This window comes from Pelobates fuscus, chromosome 6, assembly GCF_036172605.1.
Source record: "Pelobates fuscus isolate aPelFus1 chromosome 6, aPelFus1.pri, whole genome shotgun sequence".
Lineage (NCBI taxonomy): Eukaryota > Metazoa > Chordata > Amphibia > Anura > Pelobatidae > Pelobates > Pelobates fuscus.
Genome location: NC_086322.1, coordinates 97,400,667 through 97,423,536, shown reverse-complemented (window position 1 = coordinate 97,423,536; position 22,870 = coordinate 97,400,667). Strand labels below are relative to the sequence as shown.

Sequence of the window (22,870 nt, the reverse complement as noted above, 5' to 3'; positions counted from 1 at the left end):
TGGCGGCACACTCCAGCTCCCAGGTGGGCCCGCATTCGTTAGTTTGTTCGGTAGATAAAATCTACCGAACACCCTGGCAGAAAATGCACGATTAAGCCTTTCTGCAGGGAAAATAAGCTTTTTAAAGTCTGGTCCATAGTCCAAAGGAAGCAGGCGAGCAACCAGGCTTCTCCAGTTCACAGTGGCGAAGTTGGTTTCGCCACAATTCTCCCCTTTACCAATTAGACTAACAGGGTACCTGACCTCCTGCCGGTCAGTGCCCTTGTTAGTCCAGCAGCCCACCCACAAGACAGAAACAGCAGTACAGCCCACCCACACTAAACGGTTACTACACCTGAGTAAGGGAGAATCTTGTCCATGTCCAGGTGCCTTACCACGGCTGTGTGGGGGACTGGGAGGCTGCCTTGGTGGGTTGCTGAGGGTGCAGAGACCAGCGGTACTCTGTCCTGGTGCCAGCACTACCACGGGAGTAGTCTGGTTGGAGCCTGGTTGCTGGAGACTGACTGTCTCCCCTGTAGGTGCATAGCTCGGCTGCCGGAGGGGGAGACCGACTGTCTCCCCTTTGGATACACCGCTCTGTGGCTGGGGGACACGACCGACCGTCCCTACCCCTTGTGCTGTAAGTGCAGAGACTACGGTCCCATCTGCACAGTCGTGGGGCTTAACATCTCCCCTGGGTGGGTTAAGCTGCCGCTGGAGAGAGGGTGTAACAAGCTCCTCTCTCTGGACGGTAAACTGCCACTGGGGAGAGAGGTTAGCAGGCTCCTCTCCCTGCCAGTCTCTCTGCTGGTGGAAAGGGAGACCAGCTGTCTCCCCTTTCATTCTCTTGTCCTGCTGCTGGGGTGCGAGACTGACGGTCTCTGCTCCCTGCAGGACACACTGCCGCTGGGGAGGAAGGACGGTACCTTCAGCTCCATGGGGTGCACACTGCCACTGGGGAGGAAGGACGGCCCCTTAGGCTCCCTGGGGTACACACTGCCACTGGGGAGGAAGGACGGCACCTTCTCTCCCTGGGGTACACACTGCCACTGGGGAGGAAGGACGGCACCTTCTGCTCCCTGGGGTACACACTGCCGCTGGGGAGGAAGGACGGCACCTTCAGCTCCCTGGGGTACACACTGCCGCTGGGGAGGAAGGACGGCACCTTCTGCTCCCTGGGGTACACACTGCCGCTGGGGAGGAAGGACGGCGCCTTCTGCTCCCTGGGTTACACACTGCCACTGGGGAGGAAGGACGGCGCCTTCTGCTCCCTGGGGTACACACTGCCGCTGGGGAGGAAGGACGGCACCTTCTGCTCCCTGGGGTACACACTGCCGCTGGGGAGGAAGGACGGCACCTTCTGCTCCCTGGGTTACACACTGCCGCTGGGGAGGACGGACGACACCATCAGCTCCCTGGGGTACACACTGCCGCTGGGGAGGAAGGACGATACCTTCTGCTCCCTGGGACACACACTGCCACTGAGGAGGAAGGACTGCACCTTCAGCTCCCTGGGGTACACACTGCCGCTGGGGAGGAAGGACGGCACCTTCTGCTCCCTGGGTTACACACTGCCGCTGGGGAGGATGGACAACACCATCAGCTCCCTGGGGTACACACTGCCGCTGGGGAGGAAGGACGATACCTTCTGCTCCCTGGGACACACACTGCCGCTGGGGAGGACGGACGACACCATCAGCTCCCTCGGGTACACACTGCCGCTGGGGAGGTAGGACAGTACCTTCTGCTCCCTGGGACACACACTGCCGCTGGGGAGGACGGACGACACCATCAGCTCCCTGGGGTACACACTGCCGCTGGGGAGGAAGGACGGCACCTTCTGCTCCCTGGGGTACACACTGCCGCTGGGGAGGAAGGACTGCAAACCCCCTTGCCCACTCTGATTCCCATGGCAAGTACTCTCGCACTGCTTTCTTCACACGCTGCACTATATTCTCTGAGGGGTTGGGTCCGCATAAAGCCAGCACCGCGGTGACCTATCTGTCATACGCCTCTTGAGTGTAGCTGGGTGCCATGCTTGCTCTGCTGAAGTTGGTTCCTTAGTAGATAGGGGCGCTGTACGGGTACTGGCGTTGCCCTCACTTTGTAATCCAGGAATGGTGTTGTCTGTAGCTGTCCCTCTGGTTGTAGGAACGATCCCGTCGCTTGCCACCAATTGTAACGGACCGTTTCGCTCAAAAGGGGATAAAAACCATTTAGGCGATAATCCCCTTTTCCATAGACCAGCAGCTACTGTAAGCACCAATTTCCTGAACTCCCAAACTGCACGGATTCACCAACTCTCGAACAGCAGACACACGAACCCTGGAAGTAGCCGAACAGGAAAAGCAATACGAACAGCTTACACTCCTGGCAGTCGGCCTACAGTCAAATTCCCCCCAAGAATGAGACAACACTTCAGCTTCAGGGTTAAGCAGGAACTCATTTACTCAGGGCTACCTGCCCAGTATTTATGCAGGTCTCCCACCTGGTGGACACTCCCCTAGGGGACCAAATGGAAGACTGTAACAAAGGACAGACCTAAACCAATTACCGACACACAGCAGTATACATTCCCACAATGCATCCTGGCTTACTCCCTTCTGCCCTGGAAATAATTGGAGAAGTAATCCAATTATCTCCCAGGCCAGAGACAAAACTCCATTACACATGTGGGGACCTAAATGCAGTATTATGTTTTAAAATATATAAAGTCACTTTTATTCCACCAAACACAGACATGTTACATATCTCCAGATAGCTCAGGTCTGGGTGCACATTATTAGGTGAATGGCACCCAGACCACACGAATACAGTTAAATCGCCATGGAGCCAAAGTCTTTAATCACACAAATAGGCTCCATGGCATAGCTATCTGGGTTACTACAATTCACATGAAATAAACTACCGTATGAACGACTGTTCGGCCACATCCCCACGAATAGGAACCAGGAGACGGACGGCTCAGCGGTGTTCGTGCAAATAAGCGTCTGTTTACAGTTCCATAAGTTAGGTACCGAACACCGCTGGCCGTACGGTACTTGTAAAATGGCCGCTGCCACGTGTTCGGTCGACGAACAAAGACCACCCTGCCTTTGTCAATTAAGCTGCGGTTAACCGCAGCTTCAGGGTGGTCAATTGGCGGCACACTCCAGCTCCCAGGTGGTCCCGCATTTGTTAGTTTGTTCGGTAGATAAAATCTACCGAACACCCCGGCAGAAAAGGCACGATTAAGCCTTTCTGCAGGGAAAATAAGCTTTTTAAAGTCTGGTCCATAGTCCAAAGGAAGCAGGCGAGCAACCAGGCTTCTCCAGTTCACAGTGGCGTAGTTGGTTTAGCCACAGAGGTCATTAAGGTTTGTTAGGGGCCCACTGGATATCCCCAGGGATCCTCTCGTTGGCTATTACCGAGGAAGGGGACAGATTGTGTCCCCTGAGAGCCTCTGTACTGCGATTTGAGCCGCTGAGCGGCTCCTATTTAAGGGTAGGTGGTGGGGATCTTGAAGCGCCAGTAAGGGGGGGAGACCTATGGTGTGATTTAATGGTTGGTATCAAGAGGCCTGGCACTATTGATGTAAGCCGTTACGTTTGCAGCGCCCGATAACCCCCGGGCGTCGGGGGGGGGGAGGAAGGGGGAAGTTAACTTTGCATGGGCTAGCTTGAGTATTGCCCTTCTTCGTTGGATTATGAGGAACCAAGGAAAACAACACAAAGTTAACAATGGTAACTGTAAACTAAAAAGTACTTAGAGCAGTCCGCCATTATGGGTGGATAGTGTATAGATTCGCCATAGTTCTGGAGTCGGCCTTCACAGCCTGATTATCCCGTGGGCTGTGTCTTACCTGCCAGAGGTTTCTCAGCCCGTGTCGGTTCCTGTGCATGGGACAAAAGGGACAATATTCCGTACGTCCCATGCAGTGGGAGCCGCCCGCATGGACAGTGGCGTCGCTAGGGGGGGCCCAGAGGGGGCCATGGCCCCCCCTACATCATGCTGTGCCCCGCCTTGGGCCCCCCCAAATGCCAGCAACCTGCTGGCCATGTGTTTAAATTCTATTCCCTCGGGCTGTAACAGTGTGTGACAGCCCGAGGGAATGCAGGAGAGAGGAGCTGGAGCGGTGCTGGGGGCTGTCTGTGGCCGGAGGGAGCACTGACAGGCTCCCTGGCACAGGCCCCGCCCCCAAATGAAGCCCCGCCTCCTGAAAATAACCCCCGCCCCCGCCGTTAAGCAGCAGCCCATGCTGCTGCTGCAAAGGCCAGAAGATGTCTGAATGTCTGACCCCCAGCAACAGGTAGGCTTGATGTGCTCAGGTGTGTGTGTGTGTGTGTGTGTCTCTGCTAGTGAGGAAGCTTGTGTGTGTGTCTGCTAGTGAGGAAGCTTGTGTGTGTGTGTGTGTGTGTATGGACTCAGCAGTCTGTGTGTGTGTGTGTGTGTATGGACTCAGCAGTCTGTGTGTGTGTGTATGTATGGACTCAGCAGTCTGTGTGTGTATGGACTCGGCAGTCTGTGTGTGTGTGTGTGTGTGTGTATGGACTCAGCAGTCTGTGTGTGTGTGTATGGACTCAGCAGTCTGTGTGCGTGTGTGTGTGTGTGTATGGACTCAGCAGTCTGTGTGTGTGTGTGTGTATGGACTCAGCAGTCTGTGTGTATGTATGGACTCAGCAGTCTCTGTGTGTGTGTGTGTGTGTGTGTGTGTGTGGACTCAGCAGCAGGGCCGCCATCAGGGCATGACAACCATAACGGTTGTCATGGGCCCGGCGGTCCTGGGGGGCCCGAGCCCCACATTCATTATGTGCACGCACATATATATATATATATATATATATATATATATATAGCGATTTTCGCTATATATATGTGCACAGAGGGCACCCTGCTACCTGTACATTGCAGAGGGGGGCCCAGCAGCACACTCTGTCCTCCTTTCCAGCTGCTCTCGGTCTAACTTTCCTGCGGCCGCCAGAGCGTTGCCACGGGTTACTATGGCAACGCTCCGCACAGCACGCAGGCCTGTCTCACGAGAGTTAGTCAGAGAGGAGCTGGAAAGGAAGACAGTGTGTGCTGCTGGGCCCCCTCTTCAATGTACCGCGGCTGGCTCCCTCCACCATGCCACTGGACCAACAGGGAATGCGATCTCCCCCCTCCCTGGCACGGTAAGAACCAGGGAGGGGGGAATAAAATTGAAATATACACACACAAAAAAATACTCCCCTCCCCCCTAATTTACACACACACTGAATCCTTACAAGCACACTCTGCACTACACACACACACACACACACACTACGTTCACTAAACACACTCTGCACTACACACACACACACTACATTCACTAAACACACTTTGCTCTACACACACTACATTCACTATACACATTTTGCACTACACACACTACATTCACTAAACACATTCTGCACTACACATACTCACACGACATTTACTAAACACGCTCGGTACTACACACACACACACTACATTCATTAAACACACTTTGCACTACACACAAACACACACACACACACTGTATTCACTATACACACAGGTTGCACTCACTACAAACACACTACATTCACTAAACAAGCTTTGCACACACTACATCCACTACAAAAACACACACTGTGCATTCACTACACACACACTCTGCATCTAATGCATGCATACAAACATTACATACATGACACAAAATGTACAATCTGCATCCACTATACACACTGCATCCATGACACACATACTGCATCCACTATACACACTGCATCCATGACACACATACTGCATCCACTATACACACTGCATCCATGACACACATACTGCATCCACTATACACACTGCATCCATGACACAAATACCGCATCCACTACACACATTCTACATCTACTATACACACTGTATCCATGACACACATTCTACATCCACTATACACACACACACACACACTTCATCCTTGTGGGCGGACTCGGTGCTGGCCCCGGGGGCCCAGATCTTGATCTGTGTCAGGGGCCCTAAAATTTCTGATGGCAGCCCTACTCAGCAGTCTGTATGTGTGTAAGGACTCAGCAGTCTGGGGGGGTGTGTGTGTGTGTGTGTGTGTATGTGTATATATGAACTCAGCAGTCTGTATGTGTGTAAGGACTCAGCAATCTGTGTGTGTGTGTGTTTATGGACTCAGCAGTCTCTGCGTGTGTATGGACTCAGCAGTCTGTGTGTCTGTGGGTGTATGGACTCAGCAGTCTGTGCGTGTGTATGGACTGTGCGTGTGTATGGAGAATATGTGGAGAAAAAAAAACCTCTTTTGTAATGTACTACTATGCGCAATTTGATCTGTACCTTTAAGCGTTATTGAAATGTTATGGGTATAACAGACTAGAACTGACAGAATATATGTTTTTAAAATATATGTTTTTTTAAATTATTCATATATGTTATGGAATAACAGATATATTAGAACGGACTGAATATAGGTTTTTTTAAAATTATTTATAAAGAACATTACAGTGCTTGAACTGAAAAATTGGGTCAATGTAATGGCCCCTAATGCTTCCACACTTGTCCGTAAGACCAAGTGGTCGAATACGGAAGTGTGTATCGGCAGAGATTAACAATAAAGCTATTTGCGTTCCAAAGGGTACACGCATGCGCGGCTGGATGCGTAGATACGCTAGCCACAGTGCGCATGCGTGGAATAGAAATAAACGCGCGAAATCAAGGACTTAAAAGCCGGAAGCAGGAAGAAAGAACCAGCTCTTGATAAAGTCGGTGAGACGAAATGCGTCGAGCAGTTTGAAGCCTGCCAGCACCCCCACAGAAATATTGGATCATAATACAAGGTTGGAGATCATCCATATACGGACTGACCACCTCGGAATTGGGTAAACGAGATCCATAGCACAAAGGGGAATTTAGCCCAGGAAGGGGCTGACAAGCTTTTTTTAGCACAATTTAGACATAGGTCCTTATTGTGCCACTATATTTGTGAGTGTTATTTTTTTACTTTTCATTATTTGTATCTCTGTTATTAAATACTTCACTATATTTATTGTTTTTTTTATCTCTTTTCATGAATACTTGTGCCCAACATCTGGTAAATATATTCACACGTGTGTGATTGTGGCACCCCCCCCCCCCCGGTGGTATATGTTTATGTAAACTTTACTAATTGTTGGCTTGTGTTTGTGTAAGGACTCAGCAGTCTGTGTGTGTGTGTGTGTGTATATGAACTCAGCAGTCTGTATGTGTGTAAGGACTCAGCAATCTGTGTGTGTGTGTGTGTGTGTGTTTATGGACTCAGCAGTCTCTGCGTGTGTATGGACTCAGCAGTCTGTGCGTGTGTATGGACTCAGCAGTCTGTGTGTCTGTGGGTGTATGGACTCAGCAGTCTGTGCGTGTGTATGGACTCAGCAGTCTGTGCGTGTGTATGGACTCAGCAGTCTGTGTGTCTGTGGGTGTATGGACTCAGCAGTCTGTGCGTGTGTATGGACTCAGCAGTCTGTGTGTCTGTGGGTGTATGGACTCAGCAGTCTGTGCGTGTGTATGGACTCAGCAGTCTGTGTGTCTGTGGGTGTATGGACTCAGCAGTCTGTGCGTGTGTATGGACTCAGCAGTCTGTGTGTCTGTGGGTGTATGGACTCAGCAGTCTGTGCGTGTGTATGGACTCAGCAGTCTGTGTGTCTGTGGGTGTATGGACTCAGCAGTCTGTGCGTGTGTATGGACTCAGCAGTCTGTGCGTGTGTATGGACTCAGCAGTGTGTATGTGTGTGTGTGTGGACTCAGCAGTCTATGTGTGTGAATGGACTCAGCAGTCTGTGTGTGTGTATGGACTCAGCAGTCTGTGTGTGTATGGACTCAGCTGTGTGTGTGTGTGTGTGTGTATGGACTCAGCAGTCTGTGTGTGTGTGTGTGTGTGTGTATGGACTCAGCAGTGTTTGTGTGTGTGTGTATGGAATCAGCAGTGTGTGTGTCTGTGTGTGTATGACTCAGCAGTTGGTGTGTGTGTGTCTGTGTATGGACTCAGCAGTCTGTGTCTGTGTGTGTATGGTCTGTGTGTACGTGTATAAATCAGCCTGTGTGCATTCAGCAACGCCTGTGTGCATTCAGAAATCTGTGTGTGTGTGTGTGTGTGTGTGTGTGTGTGTGTGTGTGTGTGTATGTATTCAGTGTACTGTGTGTATGTACTGTATGCAGTCTATCAATAATTACAAATGTTATTTCTGTGAGTTGTTGTGTACGAAGGGCCCCAGTGCACCGATTTGACCGGGGGCCCTTAACGCTGTTAAGATGGTACTGTGTGTGGGTCAGTGAGCTTCTATTTAGTGAGCATGTGTGTGTCAGCGAGCTTGTCTTTAGTGAGCTTGTGTGTGTCCCTGAACTTATTTGTAGTGAGCCTTGTGTTTTTACAAGTGAGTTTGTCTGTAGTAAGCTTGTGTGTGAGTCAGAGAGTTTTGTCTGTCAGTAAGCCTATTTGCGCATGTCAGTGAGCTTGTGTGCTTACTGTACAATATATACATATTGACTTATAGAAATGGCATACATTTTTTTCCAGGGCTGCTTTGGATTCTCAGTTTGGCTCTGCCAGCGAGTGCGCTTACCGCTGAATCATCTGTGTGAGCTGCCGCACACTTTAGCCCTATTACACGCGTCTGGAGTTGCTGTTGACAGGTACTAGTAGTCTAGAGATTGGGACATGGGGTATATGCTCAGCTATCTGTATAATATTATAGTGCTGTTATCTGTATAATACAGATCTGTGTGGGTATAATATCCCGAGATAGTCAGTGTTCCTGTATAGTGCTGCTCTCTGTCTTGGGATATTATACACAAACAGACCTGTATTATACAGAGAGCAGCACTAGACAGGGAACACTGACTGTCCTGGGATATTATACACACAGCCATGTATTTTACAGAGAGCAGCAATATACAGGGAGCACTGACTGTCCCAATTTATTATACACACAACCCTGTATTATACAGAGAGCACTGACTGTCCAGGGATATTATATACAGACAGTAATTGATAGCTGTGCTGCAAAATGTCCTTGGAATTTTTTTTCAAATGTTGGCAACTATGGCACTGTATCAAAGGAAATGTGTTTGTTTTTTTTAATAATCCCTGGTGGAAAATAATGAATCCTCCACCAGGGATTATATATTAAAAAAAAAAAAAAAAAAAAAAAAAAAAAAAAACAACACAACACATTGTGTTGGGGGCGGAGCTTAATATGCGGCAGGGGCCGGGTCAAACTGCGGCGAGGGCGGGGATGAATGTGCCCCCCTACTTTTGTCCCTGGCCCACCATGTGCCCCCCCTAAAAATGAATCCTAGTGACGCCACTGCGCATGGAGGCAGTTTCCTGTGCCAGTCCAAGCTGAGTCAGAAACGATTGGGAGGCCTCTGTTGCTGTAAGCTTGAAGCTAGTGCCATTTTTGCTGGCTGTCAGGGTGTGGGGTGGTCCCCATCTGTAGTTGATGCCTGCCTCCCTCAGTGCTTTCGTAACCCCTTGAACCGATGGCCTCCAATCAAGCGTAGCTCTGCACAAGTCCTGAAGGAAGGTAAGTTGCGTGCCTTCAAATTTGAATGGGGTTTTGGATCTTAATGCCTCCTGGATCGCTTTCTTGTCTTTGAAGGAGATAAAATGGATAAGGACGTCTCTGGGAGCTGCGGTCGGAGCACTCTGGGATTTGGGCAGCCTGTAGATGCCATCCACCAGAGCTTGCTTGGTATGTTTGTGCGGCAGTAAGGCTGCAAATAGGCGCCTAAAATAATGAGGTAGTTCCTTGCGGGTGACTGACTCCGCTACGCCCCGTACCTTAAGGTTCATGCGGCGGTGAGCATCGTCCATCGAGTTTAGCCTCTTCTGGTAACCTGCTCTGTTGTCCCAGCCTGAGTTTGGGAAAGCAAGGTAATGTCTTCCTCTGCTGCTTGTATTCTATCCGTGATCGCCGTGATCTCCTCTTGTACCACCACCAGATCGGCCTGAAAAAAGGCCCTTAGGTGGACCATACGGTCCATAATGTCCCCTGATAGTATGTGGGGTGTGGGTTGCTCAGTCTCAGGTATTGGGTCCGGGGCGTCTAATAATTCCTCGGGTTCTGAGGAGTCGTCGTGGTTTTCTGGCTGCGCCGCCATTTTTAGACGTTCCCGCCTAGATGTTTCAATTCAAGCTTCACAATCCTTTGGGGAAAGTGTTCTCACTTCTGCAGCATTCTGTTTGGTTTTATTTAATTCCTACCGAATTAGCTTTGGAAGTCCCATTAGTGATGCTGACATGGATTAGTCAGGGAAACAGAAAATGTAAATAATACCATAATTTTATTTTCCCGTCTACTATCCATATCATCAAAATTCCCTCTCATTTGGTTTTATTTGGAAACTAGACTGCTGGTATTGGGGAGGAGGGTCCTTTTATACATGTTAATTTAAAGTTTATATTTGTCCTATCAGCTGAGAGGGAGGAACTTAACCCATTAGTGATGCAGACCTGGATTTTGTCCAGGAAAAAAAGGAAAATGACAATTAGTAATTTTATAAATTTTCTGTTATCTGTAAAACTTGCTTAATTCAAGTCGGTAGCTAATTTAAAGGTTGATTGTTAAGTGTTAGAGTATTATTTAAAACAGACTTGCACAACTTGACAGTAGGTAGCGAGTAACTGTATGTTGGTGACTGTGTGGAAGGTGCAGTAACAATGTGACCAGCCCCAGTCTCCCCATAAATATATAAAAATGAATATGCCGTAATCCATTCCCTAGTGGTCCGGTAAGTCTCCAGTCTGCAGAGCTGCAGAGCATGTGGTAGAGGTGTTGCAAGCCCTGGAACTGGAAGTATCCGAGCGTTGCTGTGGTAATCCACAGCAACGCTCTGATTGACTGGAGCTCACTGACCTCTACCTGAGTCTGCACCTGGTGGTGCCTGCTGGGCTCTTCCTCCTCTGTGCCCTCTACATTTTTTTGCAGGCCTTATGTGGTGCAGTTCTTATTTAAAGGAACACTAATGCATAAAGGCAAGTTCATATCACTCATCTGATTTTGGTGCCCGGAGTGTTTCTTTAATGCAAGAGTTTTAACCGTAGTGTAATTTTGTACACTTTCTGGCAACCCAGCTAGGGCACATTTTTACATGCATGTCAAGAACATGTGGCATACTGAATGAATATACAATTGGTAATGAAGAGCAGACATGTTAGAGTATAAAGCCCAACAAAACCATTTGAATCTATTACATTTTAATAGGAAAGTTCTTTAATTTGCAGTTGCAAGGTTACCAATTATGTTCTAATTTCTTTGTTTTAAAATTGTAAAGATATCCTTTTGTGTAAACTAAGATTTCTAATTTTGGGGCCTTTTTGTTCTGCTTGATTATTTTACATATAATCTAATATGCAATCTGTTTAATATATTTGCCAACTAAAACACAGTTGACCTCTTTTAGAGGTCAAGTCATACAGCATACATACTTCTCAAACGCAGTTTTTTTTTTGTGCTGGAATAGTTATAGGGTTGACATATCTAAAATAACTTTCCTGCATTAAATCCAGGGTAACATGTTTGGTAGAATGATTAACACTATTTAAATCATATTTTTATTTATATAAATCAAATGTGACAAAGTAAAACTTGAAGCACCATAGCCACTACAGCACACTGTAGTGGTTTTGGTGTCGAGTGCCAGTTTTAAAAACACTTTTACCTGAGGGCTGCCAGATGTGCTTCCACTACTTTAATTTAACGCCTTAAGGAACAAACTTCTGGAATAAAAGGGAATCATGACATGTGTCCTTACGGGGTTAAACAAAGTCTGAAGCTACTACTTAGGAGCTTCCAGATCTCTATTGGAAGTAGTAGAGGCAGGTAGCAGCATTCAGCAGACCATAGGCAGAAAGAGCGTTATTAAAAACTGTTTTACTAACGACAATGGAGTGGAGGTGGTGGCATCAGGTTAGCATAACCATTACAACGATCTATAGCAGTTATGTGACATGAAGTGTTCCTTTAAAACCCCGAGCAACCAGATTAAGGGTAGGATTAAAATGACCAGAATCCACACAATGTACAGCTTACCGTGGACTTTTGGCAGCCCTGTTTCAATAAATATTCAAATTCCATTTGGACACTCAAAACAACGCACACTTTAGCTTGCTGAAGTGCTTTGTGTGTAGAGTATGTCCTCATTTTTAACTTTAACAAAAAAAAGTGCAGATTCAATGGTACTTATACAAATTAACTTTGTTACACCTGCCCCATCAGACAACCAGTCATGTTACTTCCTACTTTGTTAGCTCAGTGGATATAAACTCAAAAGACAGCAATTGCCAAGAGCACCTGCCTTGCATGTAATTCTGGGAAGTTTGTGACTGGACAGCCACAGGAAGTCTGGGCAGTGTTGGGAGAGGGATTGCAAAGGCTGCAGACAAGAGTACTGCAGCTTTTTGCAAGCCGTGTTACATATACCCCAATGGGGAAAAACGCACAATTAAATGCATGCATGTTTTCACTGGGTTTAGATGTATTAAATAGTTTTAATTGGGCAATGGGGTGTCCCTTTATAACTATAATCACTTCTTCAATGATGCTAGTTAATATCCAAACTTTACATTTACTTTGTTTTACCTGTAAACAGGCACTGTGTAAGTATCACTTAAATTGACACTATAGTCAGCAGAACTACAACTTGTTTGTTTGTTCTGGTGAGTGTAATCAGACCCTTCAGGCTTTTTGAGGTAAAACACTAAACACTGCCTTTTTTCTGAAGAGGTAAATTACAGCCTATGGATTGCTACTAGGAACGCTTCCTGCAGGGAGACACTAACATGCTCTTCATAGAGATGGATTGATTCAATGCATCTCTATGAGGAGATGCTGATTGTCCAGGGGTGTTAGGCTTGTGCTGGCTCTGCCCCTGATCTTTCTCCTTGACAGTGTCATCCAATCCAATGCTTGGCCGAGATCACCACTTCTGATGCCAGCCAAGGAGGCAGAGCTAGCAGCAGCAGACTGAAATAAATGGTTAGATTTGACTATATTTAGGGGGGGCAAGAGGAGCTATCCTGTTTTTAACACTATAGGGTCAGGAATAAGTTTGTGTTCCTGGTATTTATAGTGTTCCTTTAACAGCAGTGCTCTCCTTACATGTGTTTTCTGGGTAAAGAACATGTTAACGTAATAGCCCCCTATTATTTCTGCAAATCAGGCACGTGAGACTTTGTTCCTTGACTTCTCTTTACATTTTCAAGTGGTCCATTTCACTTGTGGAAATAACTTCCAAACTAAGTTTTGCATTGGTTACGTCTTAAATTCATAAAAACAAGTGGCAGCTCTAAGTGAATAACCTCCCGAAATAGTATTCAGAGGTAACACTTAATATTGCATAGAGAAATTGCACAAATAGATTACAAAATCCAATCAATTGTAGAGTCCTGGGTGGTCCAATATAAAATCAGGTACTTGGGTGTTCAGTTACCCTATTCATTTCCAATATGATACTTTGTTGCATACAATATCCTTTTTCAATTACCTTTAAAAGATACAATAAAACATAATGTATTACTTTTCAGATATCACAAACCCTACCCCTCATAGGAACTCTTCCAGGATAAAAGTGATTACAGTCTTCATTTACCACAACATGAGTAGAAATCACAGCTGTATGCACATCTGCTTATTTATGTGCAGTGTCAGCATTACCAGATTTACATCACTTATTTTGATAAGAGTATCCTTGGTAAAAACAGCAGCATTTTTTTATTTAAGTTTCCTATGTTGAATATAAAGAGGTGTCACAAAATTTCAAAGCAGTTACATTCAATAAAAAAAAAAAAAAGCAACAAGCCAAAACTTTATTTAGAATTTCATTCTAACAATTCAGAAATTACAAAAAAGAAAAAAAAAAATAAGACCGTGAGGAAAAGGACAGAGCATGGAGTTTGTGTTTTTGTCTTTTTTAAACAATACAGGTTTTATTAGATTCAACATAACTGCCATTGGGAGATTTTATTTTTAACAAAACCTTTACAGCAGTTTCCAGAATAAAAACATTTTAAACAACTTGAAACTTAGAAGGTGCCGTATGTTAATGTTTCAGCTCTGCAGAAGGAGATCATGTGCTCTGCCACAGTTTTCATGCAGAATGGGAGCCAAAGGTAGCTGAAAATGAAGGGGAAAACATGTTAGACTACTTTAAATCAATTTAACAACCAGCTTTTGTTCCTCACGTGACCATGAAATAATTTCTATTAGTAAGGCACACATGCACAGGCATTCTAATATTTATAACAACGTGTGTGTACCTATGATCTGCCGGATGCTGCCTCCACTACTTACAAGTAGTAGTCTCCAGCTTTCAGTCTGAAGTAGTGGAAGAGACATCTGGCAAACCTCGGGTTAAAAGTAAAAAGTTTTTTTTAAAAATGTCCCTCTTGGTACCAAAAGCCACTACAGGGTGCTGTAGTGGCTATGGTGCTTGGAGTTTTCATTTAACACTATTAAAATCATCTTTTTATTTATAGAAATCAAATGTGACAATCATCCACCAAATTCATGTAACCCACATTAATGTGAAAGTACGTTTAGATATGGCAACCCTACAACTACTCCACATTAGGTTGGTTGAGCTGTCAAGTGTTCTACATTCAAAGGAAGTCTGGTATCTTCATAGTTACAAAGCAATTTTAAAATAAACTAACTTGAGTCTGGCATTGAAATGAAAGGAAAACAAATTACTATGAACTGGTACAATCTTTTACACAGACTCTAGACTAGGCATAGGCAACCTTCGGTACTGCAGATGTTTTGGACTACACCTCCCGTGATGCTTAGCCAGTATTATGGGGGATATAGTCCACAACATCTGGAGTGCCGAAGGTTGCCTATCCCTGAGTCTAGACACTAGCAATGGCACATGAAACAGACAACAGGATATGAATACAATGTCCCATTAAATTAGGTTGCTCATAAAATTGTTTTATCTTTTAATGTTACAACAACACAATAAAGAGGGACAGGGTGATAAATATATGCACATCAACTATAAAACATCTAATGAATTGTGAGCGTGACACTTTTTCAAAGTGTACAATTACTTCACTGTGTGAGGTTCTTTATTATGAAGTATTTTGTAAATCTGCGTCTAAGAAAATTACCAGGATCTTTCAATGTCAGAGCATCTCCCGCTAGCTCGACAGTGCCATTTGCTTGTCCATGCAAATTCAGGATCTCATTGCACAAATTGTTTTTCTGCTCTTCTTTCTCTATTTCTTTCATTAGATCAGACTTCAGAAGAAAAAAATAAATAGTTTAGTTAAAGCTTGGCTGTAGTCATACATAAATGTGTTCTGTTTTAGAACAGGGCAAATAAAGAGTAGTGGTTTCATTTCTCTTTATGCTTTCTCTATGCAGACTGTCCGGTACAAAAGACAGAGCTTATAACTGACTGACAAAAAAGCGCCACTGTTGGAAGTGGCAGTTCAACTTTAAGTATACTAGGATGGTATGTAGTAATTTATAGCAGCAGAGAACAGGAAAAATCTCCAGACACTCACGGAATTCTAATAAAATTGCCTATATTTTGGAATTCGTTGGAGTGCCTGGATTACTTTCTACATTTTATAACTCACGGAATTCAAGTAACAGGCATGTTTATTGGATCAACAAAGCAACGTTTCGACCTGCTAAGAGGTCTTTATCAAGATAAAGATAAAGACCTCTTAGCAGGTCAAAAGTTTCTTTGTTGATTCAATAAACCTCCCTGTGACTTGAATTCTGTGAGTGTCTGGAGATTTTTCCTGTTCTCGGTTATACATATTCTGGATTTGCTAGTCCTGCTTAAGTGCACACTGATTAAGTGGAACGGAGTGTGGTTCCTATTCTCTTTTGTAGTAATTTATAGTGCACCACAAACTACATTTTTGCTGGACCTCCATATATTTTTGTGAATGCTTATTTTAGTGTGTTGCAGTGCAATACATACCTTGGGTATGGAAAGTTTCAGTGGCAAATCATCAACTTTAACAAAGTCCTCTTCATCGGATTTCTGACTATGGTTTCCAGAGCCACTTTCCTGTGAAATTAAATAAATAAAATAAACCATCATGGATGAGGCGCAAGATCATTTAAGAATACAGGGAGTGCAGAATTATTAGGCAAATGCGTATTTTGACCACATCATCCTCTTTATGCATGTTGTCTTACTCCAAGCTGTATAGGCTCGAAAGCCTACTACCAATTAAGCATATTAGGTGATGTGCATCTCTGTAATGAGAAGGGGTGTGGTCTAATGACATCAACACCCTATATCAGGTGTGCATAATTATTAGGCAACTTCCTTTCCTTTGGCAAAATGGGTCAAAAGAAGGACTTGACAGGCTCAGAAAAGTCAAAAATAGTGAGATATCTTGCAGAGGGATGCAGCACTCTTAAAATGGCAAAGCTTCTTAAGCGTGATCATCGAACAATCAAGCGTTTCCTTCAAAATAGTCAACAGGGTCGCAAGAAGCGTGTAGAAACACCAAGGTGCAAAATAACTGCCCATGAACTGAGAAAAGTCAAGCGTGCAGCTGCCAAGATGCCACTTGCCACCAGTTTGGCCATATTTCAGACATCACTGCAACATCACTGGAGTGCCCAAAAGCACAAGGTGTGCAATACTCAGAGACATGGCCAAGGTAAGAAAGGCTGAAAGACGACCACCACTGAACAAGACACACAAGCTGAAACGTCAAGACTGGGCCAAGAAATATCTCAAGACTGATTTTTCTAAGGTTTTATGGACTGATGAAATGAGAGTGAGTCTTGATGGGCCAGATGGATGGGCCCGTGGCTGGATTGGTAAAGGGCAGAGAGCACCAGTCTGACTCAGACGCCAGCAAGGTGGAGGTGGAGTACTGGTTTGGGCTGGTATCAAAGATGAGCTTGTGGGGCCTTTTCGGGTTGAGGATGGAGTCAAGCTCAACTCCCAGTCCTACTGCCAGTTTCTGGAAGACACCTTCTTCAAGCAGTGGTACAGGAAGAAGTCTGCATCCTTCAAGAAAAACATGATTTTCATGCAGGACAATGCTCCATCACATGCGTCCAAGTACTCCACAGCGTGGCTGTCAAGAAAGGGTATAAAAGAAGAAAATCTAATGACATGGCATCCTTGTTCACCTGATCTGAACCCCATTGAGAACCTGTGGTCCATCATCAAATGTGAGATTTACAAGGAGGGAAAACAGTACACCTCTCTGAACAGTGTCTGGGAGGCTGTGGTTGCTTCTGCACGCAATGTTGATGGTGAACAGATCAAAACACTGACAGAATCCATGGATGGCAGGCTTTCGAGTGTCCTTGCAAAGAAAGGTGGCTATATTGGTCACTGATTTGTTTTTGTTTTGTTTTTGAATGTCAGAAATGTATATTTGTGAATGTTGAGATGTTATATTGGTTTCACTGGTAAAAATAAATAATTGAAATGGGTATATATTTGTTTTTTGTTAAGTTGCCTAATAATTATGCACAGTAATAGTCACCTGCACACACAGATATCCCTAAAATAGCTATAACTAAAAACAAACTAAAAAATACTTCCAATAATATTCAGCTTTGATATTAATAAGTTTTTTTGGTTCATTGAGAACATGGTTGTTGTTCAATAATAAATACTTCAATAATTGTTGTTCAATAATACATACTAGTTATGAACATAACTCTTTCATCCAAATAAAAAGTGTTGTAACATCTCAAACCGAAGGGGACTTGCAAATTACATAATGTACCATATACATGAAATATTTGCATCAAGCTACATTTGGCTGCTAGACGCAAAAATGCTTTTGAGTTAAGAAGACCGTAACGGTAACTTCTCAGAAATAATATTTTTTATATTTAAATAAAAATGTAATTGTGAGGTGTGAAAATAACTAAATGCAGAAATCCACAGCTCTTTAACCTGCAATTGTGTACCTCCATCTCAGCTCCTTACCTGCGATCTTTCCCAAATCCCTATGTATATTTAACAAAAGGTTAGTTACTCCAATGGACATTAGAGGAAATGCCCACTTACCATATCAAGACAAACCTTTTGGGTGGGTCCTACACTAACCATTCACATTGCTTCCTTGTGCTTCTGGCAAAGATATCAAAAGATACAAAGATTAAAAATACCCCTCTTTGTCTCAGATATCTTTGTCAGAAGCTCAAGGAAGCAAGTCGAATGGTTAGTGTAGGACCCACCTAAGAGGTTTGCCTTGACGTGGCAGGTGGGCATTCTCTAATGGCCGTTGGAGTAACTAAATAACCTCTGTTTAAATTTACATAGGGATTTGAGAGAGCGCAGGTAACTTTTTCTTCTTTGGTTTTTACTGTATGTATTGGGGCCGATGTGTACTATGGTCGTTGCTGCTGCCCAAGAGTAGTGGGAGTTTGAATGCAGGACTTATTTTTTGGTATTATAAAGTAATTTTTAAAATTTAGTTTTTTTAAACTGGACATTTCATGAAAAAGTTCTAGGTAGATGTTAAGCTTTAAGCAAACAATGTATAGGTCAGGAAAGGATTCAGGGAAGCAGTGCCTTCTGGGTGTCCTCAAATTAGTATGGTGGTGAGTCAATATGGAAAATATGAAGAAAGAAAACAGAATATAGTGCAGTATCTTCTGTAGGTGGTGTGTAGGCTATTTAAACAGGACCTGTGACACCACCTGACCCTCTCATTCTTAATTGTGTAGGCTATTTAAACAGGACAGGTCCTCATGTACTGTAACACTTTAAAAAAAGCCCCTTTAGGTGAAATTAGTGTTTTTATGTAATTGATTTTATCTTCTTTTAAATAAAACTAGTTTACATCATCTGGACCTTGCAGATTTTATTTTATTTCTCCTTATGTGAGTATACCTACTTTTATTTTCTTCTTACACCAACAAAACTGAGAGCCCAATTTGTATTCTTTATGTAATTGGTGAATATCTGTCACACTGCACTTTAGAGGGAAATACCTGTGAACACTGGACACCTCAACTGGCCCTTGACCCTGACCTAACATCTACAAGGAACCAAGCTAAGCAACATATCCACAGGCGGGATTAAACCACCCAGATGCATATATCTGGAGTTGAACATAAGCTCCAGAAAATTGTAAGTGGCATTTCTCTTATTTTACCTCACCACTTATAGAATGTATTCTGTTTTTGGCTTCATATTTTCCATATTGACTCATTACAATACGAATTTGAAGACACCCAGAAGGTGCTGCTTCCCTGACCTAAACCTAGTTACAACCAGAGAAAAGAGACACTGGTTTAGAGAGTACCAGCTGCCATACCCGGATCTAACAAGCTCTAGGAACTTTACCATTGCACGTATTTAAGTAAACAATGTCAAAGTTCAGTGGGGTATACTGGCCTGTAATACTAGTTCAAAGACAGCAGAGGAGATTTGGTGACAGAAAATAAGTTAGTAAGAACAGATTATTTTTATTTATAAAAAAAAAAAAAAGGATCACAAACATGGTTTAGTTTTAGGAGTAAAGAAGAGAGGATGAAAAACACTCAATCAAAAAACTTACATATTCATTAACTAGTACAGGGGAATCAGTGGCAGGGCTTCCAGCACCAGAGCTATCAGATGAAGCAAGAGGCAACTTTGTATGAATTGATATTTCTGTGGATGTGTTTGCATCGTCACTATTAAGCAGAAGTGGAGGAGTAATTGCAGTAGCATCGTCTACAGGATCTTCATGTGACACATCCCTTTCTCCTGTAATAAAACAAGAAGATATATTTTTTTGGTACATAAAATGCTTGCTGCTGGCAAGTTTATCAAAGGAATTTACATTTGTACTTCACATGTTCTTTTCCTAGGACTTTGTATGAGCATCACACTGCTTCAAATGCCGCCAATAAAGAGATTTTCATTTTCTTGCAATGGTATTATTCTACCAGGGTCAGGGCTAAAACCAGCCATGGAAATAATTCTGTGCCAGGCCCTTCCCTGGACAACTTTACAGAGTGCAAGGTTTTAGCATGGAGGGCCAACTGTCAGAAGGCAGCGCATTGGGAATGTCTTAGACTTCAGATTATTCCTTTAAAGGAACACTCTGGTGTTATTAATGCAAATACCAAAATATCAATCTTTTATGATCTCAGCCAATCCAATGCTTTCCCATAGGAAATCAATTGGAAGCTATTGTGCATAGCAAAAGGGGCAAAAGGCAGCGTTGTGCCAATCGATCCTCAGAGATGTGTTCAGTACATGCATCGCTATGGGAAGCATTCAGTGAATCACTAATCCAACAATTGCCAGGAATTAAAATTTCAGGATAACATGGCACTCCAAAATTTTTTTACAGCTCATCTATTTTGCCTAAAAATTGAAATTCCCAGTTTTGTAAATAAGCATGTGACTGTTCACACACTGATCTGCTCAGAAAAACAATATTTATGTGGTTTATGTATAAACAGGAGGGTACAAAGAGAAACGAGTTTGGGAAGGGTAACAGGTGGAGTACTAAGAATGTATGTGTGTAGATGGATAGATGAATGTAACATGCAATACATGTTCCCATTCTTGATTGCTCTGTAGTAATTCTGGAATGACTTCATATCCTAGCGCATGAGGAAGCTTCATAAAATGTCTGTGCAACAACTGAACAAAATGATTCCTTATTCATCAGGCTCCCTCACTGGCAATGTTGTGCCAATGTGTTGGCAATGTTGGGCAAGCCATGTGCTACTAGGATGAGGCTGCTGCAGACTTGCAACACCAATGTAGTAAAAGTATACATTAATGCCTTATTCACAGGCAATAAAAATATGCATTTAGTAATCTAGAAATTTCCTTTAAGTTAGAATACAAATGGGAGGTTTCTATACCCTTTATGTTTTACTACTTTATAGTCTCTTTATAATAAAATAGTTTTAAAATGCTTCTACCTTTATCATTTTTGCCCAACAATCCATTGTTTTCACACTCTGCTACTTTTTCAACTGTGCCTTTAAACACCTAAAAAGCAAAGGAATGTGAGAAATATAGTTAGAAGCAAAGCTTACCAGCGCAATTATTAAATTAAAAAAAAAAAAAAAAATGATACTACAATTTATGTAAAATACCTGTTCTTTTTCATTTTCCGCAGTAGCTTCATTGCTAGCTTCCAGAGAAGTCTGGACATCAACAGGTATGGCCTGAAAGTAATCATTCTCTTCTTCATTTTCATCTTCACCGCTACCATAATTTGTTAAAGCTTGAGTTTCAGCTTTGGATAAACCTGGACCACCAAACAAAGTACATAGTAAATGTAACATGCCAGCTTTCAATATAACTTAAATGCAGGCTCTGAGTATTTTTTATTTATTACTGGTATTTATAAAGCGCCAACAGATTCCGCAGCGCTGTACAATTAGTGGAGGACGTACAATATACACAGACAAATACAAAAGGTAGAGAGGACCCTGCCTGTAAGCTTACACAAAGTGCTTAAGCAAGATAGCCCGTGAGCTTACAATCTAAAGGATACAATGGGGATTTGAGTATCTGTATCTATACAAAATTGCGTGCCTCCAATAATTTTATTAAGGCCTTTCTTTAGATGCAGTAACAAATCTACATATAGAATGCAAAAGGGGAAAATTTGTTTTGTGCCTATTACCGCACTTTATCACAGGTTAGGTCAGCTTTCCCTGGCAAAGTGGACTGGAAACCAAATTGCCATATAAGCAAAAATAACTAAGCCATGACTATATTGGCGTTGGAGAATTATTTTGCCTAAATTGTACAATTTGGAAAGCCTGTTTAGTCATGAAATACCATATTGTAGTGAATTGAAATTCAAACTAGAGATATATATCTATCTATATCTATCTCTCTCTATCTATATCTATCTCTCTCTATCTATATCTATCTCTCTCTATCTATATCTATCTCTCTCTATCTATATCTATCTCTCTCTATCTATATCTATCTCTCTCTATCTATATCTATCTCTCTCTATCTATATATATCTATATCTATCTCTCTCTCTATATATATCTATATCTATCTCTCTCTCTCTCTATATCTATATCTCTATATCTCTCTCTATATCTATCTCTATATCTCTCTCTATATCTATATCTATATCTATATCTATATCTATATATATATATATATATATATATATATACACACACACATATTTTTTTTAAAGTGTAAAAAAAAAAAAAAAAAAAAGCTATCAAAATGTTTTTTACCGCAAGGTGATTTGACCATGGGGGAATGCACAAATGCTAACAACAAAGTATGGATGGACCGATTATCGGTTGGGAGGATTATTTGGCAATAATCGACATCAGTTACAAATATTTTTTTTTGTGTGATTGTATGTCACTGTGTGTGACTATATGATAAGAGTGTATAGGTAAGTAAGTGGGGAGAGACAAGAGTAGGATATTTTTTTTTTCCCCACTATTGTTCAGTCAAATCCATCCATCTTGTATGTAGAGATGTCACATGCACAAGGCATAATCTCCCTCTCCCTCCTTCAAAGAGAAAGATGAACTTGGCAGATTTCTGCACACAACACGATTCACAAAATTGTAAACCTGACTGCATACCAGTATCACTCATCCTATATAATAGGCAAGACTCTTCATGAGATAAGGCCAGGGACTAATTCTTATCTGCTGTCACATTCTATGTTTAAGGATTTTTCTTTTTACATTCCATATGCGGCCAATGTAGTTTGAAATTTATGTTGGGACATTAGCCAGAATCGTTTGAAATGTGTAAATTAGGTACATGGGGTTTTGAGAATTACTAAAATAAAGCTTTTAAAGTACCACATGGATAAACAGCCTCCTGTCAGCATGAAGGACAGAGGTTTCAATAAGAGTGGAAAAACGTTTATAAAGGTTGAAACTGCAGTTGCATTTTAAAGAGGTCTACAAAATACATAAATACA

The 22,870-nt window shown here is 43.0% G+C and overlaps 1 protein-coding gene across 8 annotated transcripts in view; it reads right to left on the bottom strand.

The window, feature by feature from the left end:
• Window positions 1-13,870: 13,870 nt before the first annotated feature.
• The window catches only part of PCM1 (pericentriolar material 1), a 118,442-nt gene continuing 109,442 nt past the window's right edge, over window positions 13,871-22,870 (bottom strand). For all 8 annotated transcript variants that reach the window (XM_063458067.1, XM_063458069.1, XM_063458068.1 and 5 more), the window contains 6 exons: window positions 21,045-21,199; window positions 20,868-20,937; window positions 19,502-19,692; window positions 15,934-16,023; window positions 15,107-15,236; window positions 13,871-14,111 (listed from right to left, as the gene is read on the bottom strand). In XM_063458067.1, coding sequence (XP_063314137.1) covers window positions 14,086-14,111; window positions 15,107-15,236; window positions 15,934-16,023; window positions 19,502-19,692; window positions 20,868-20,937; window positions 21,045-21,199 — 662 coding nt within the window. In that variant the 3' untranslated portion in view covers window positions 13,871-14,085. The remainder of the gene's footprint in view (window positions 14,112-15,106; window positions 15,237-15,933; window positions 16,024-19,501; window positions 19,693-20,867; window positions 20,938-21,044; window positions 21,200-22,870) is intronic.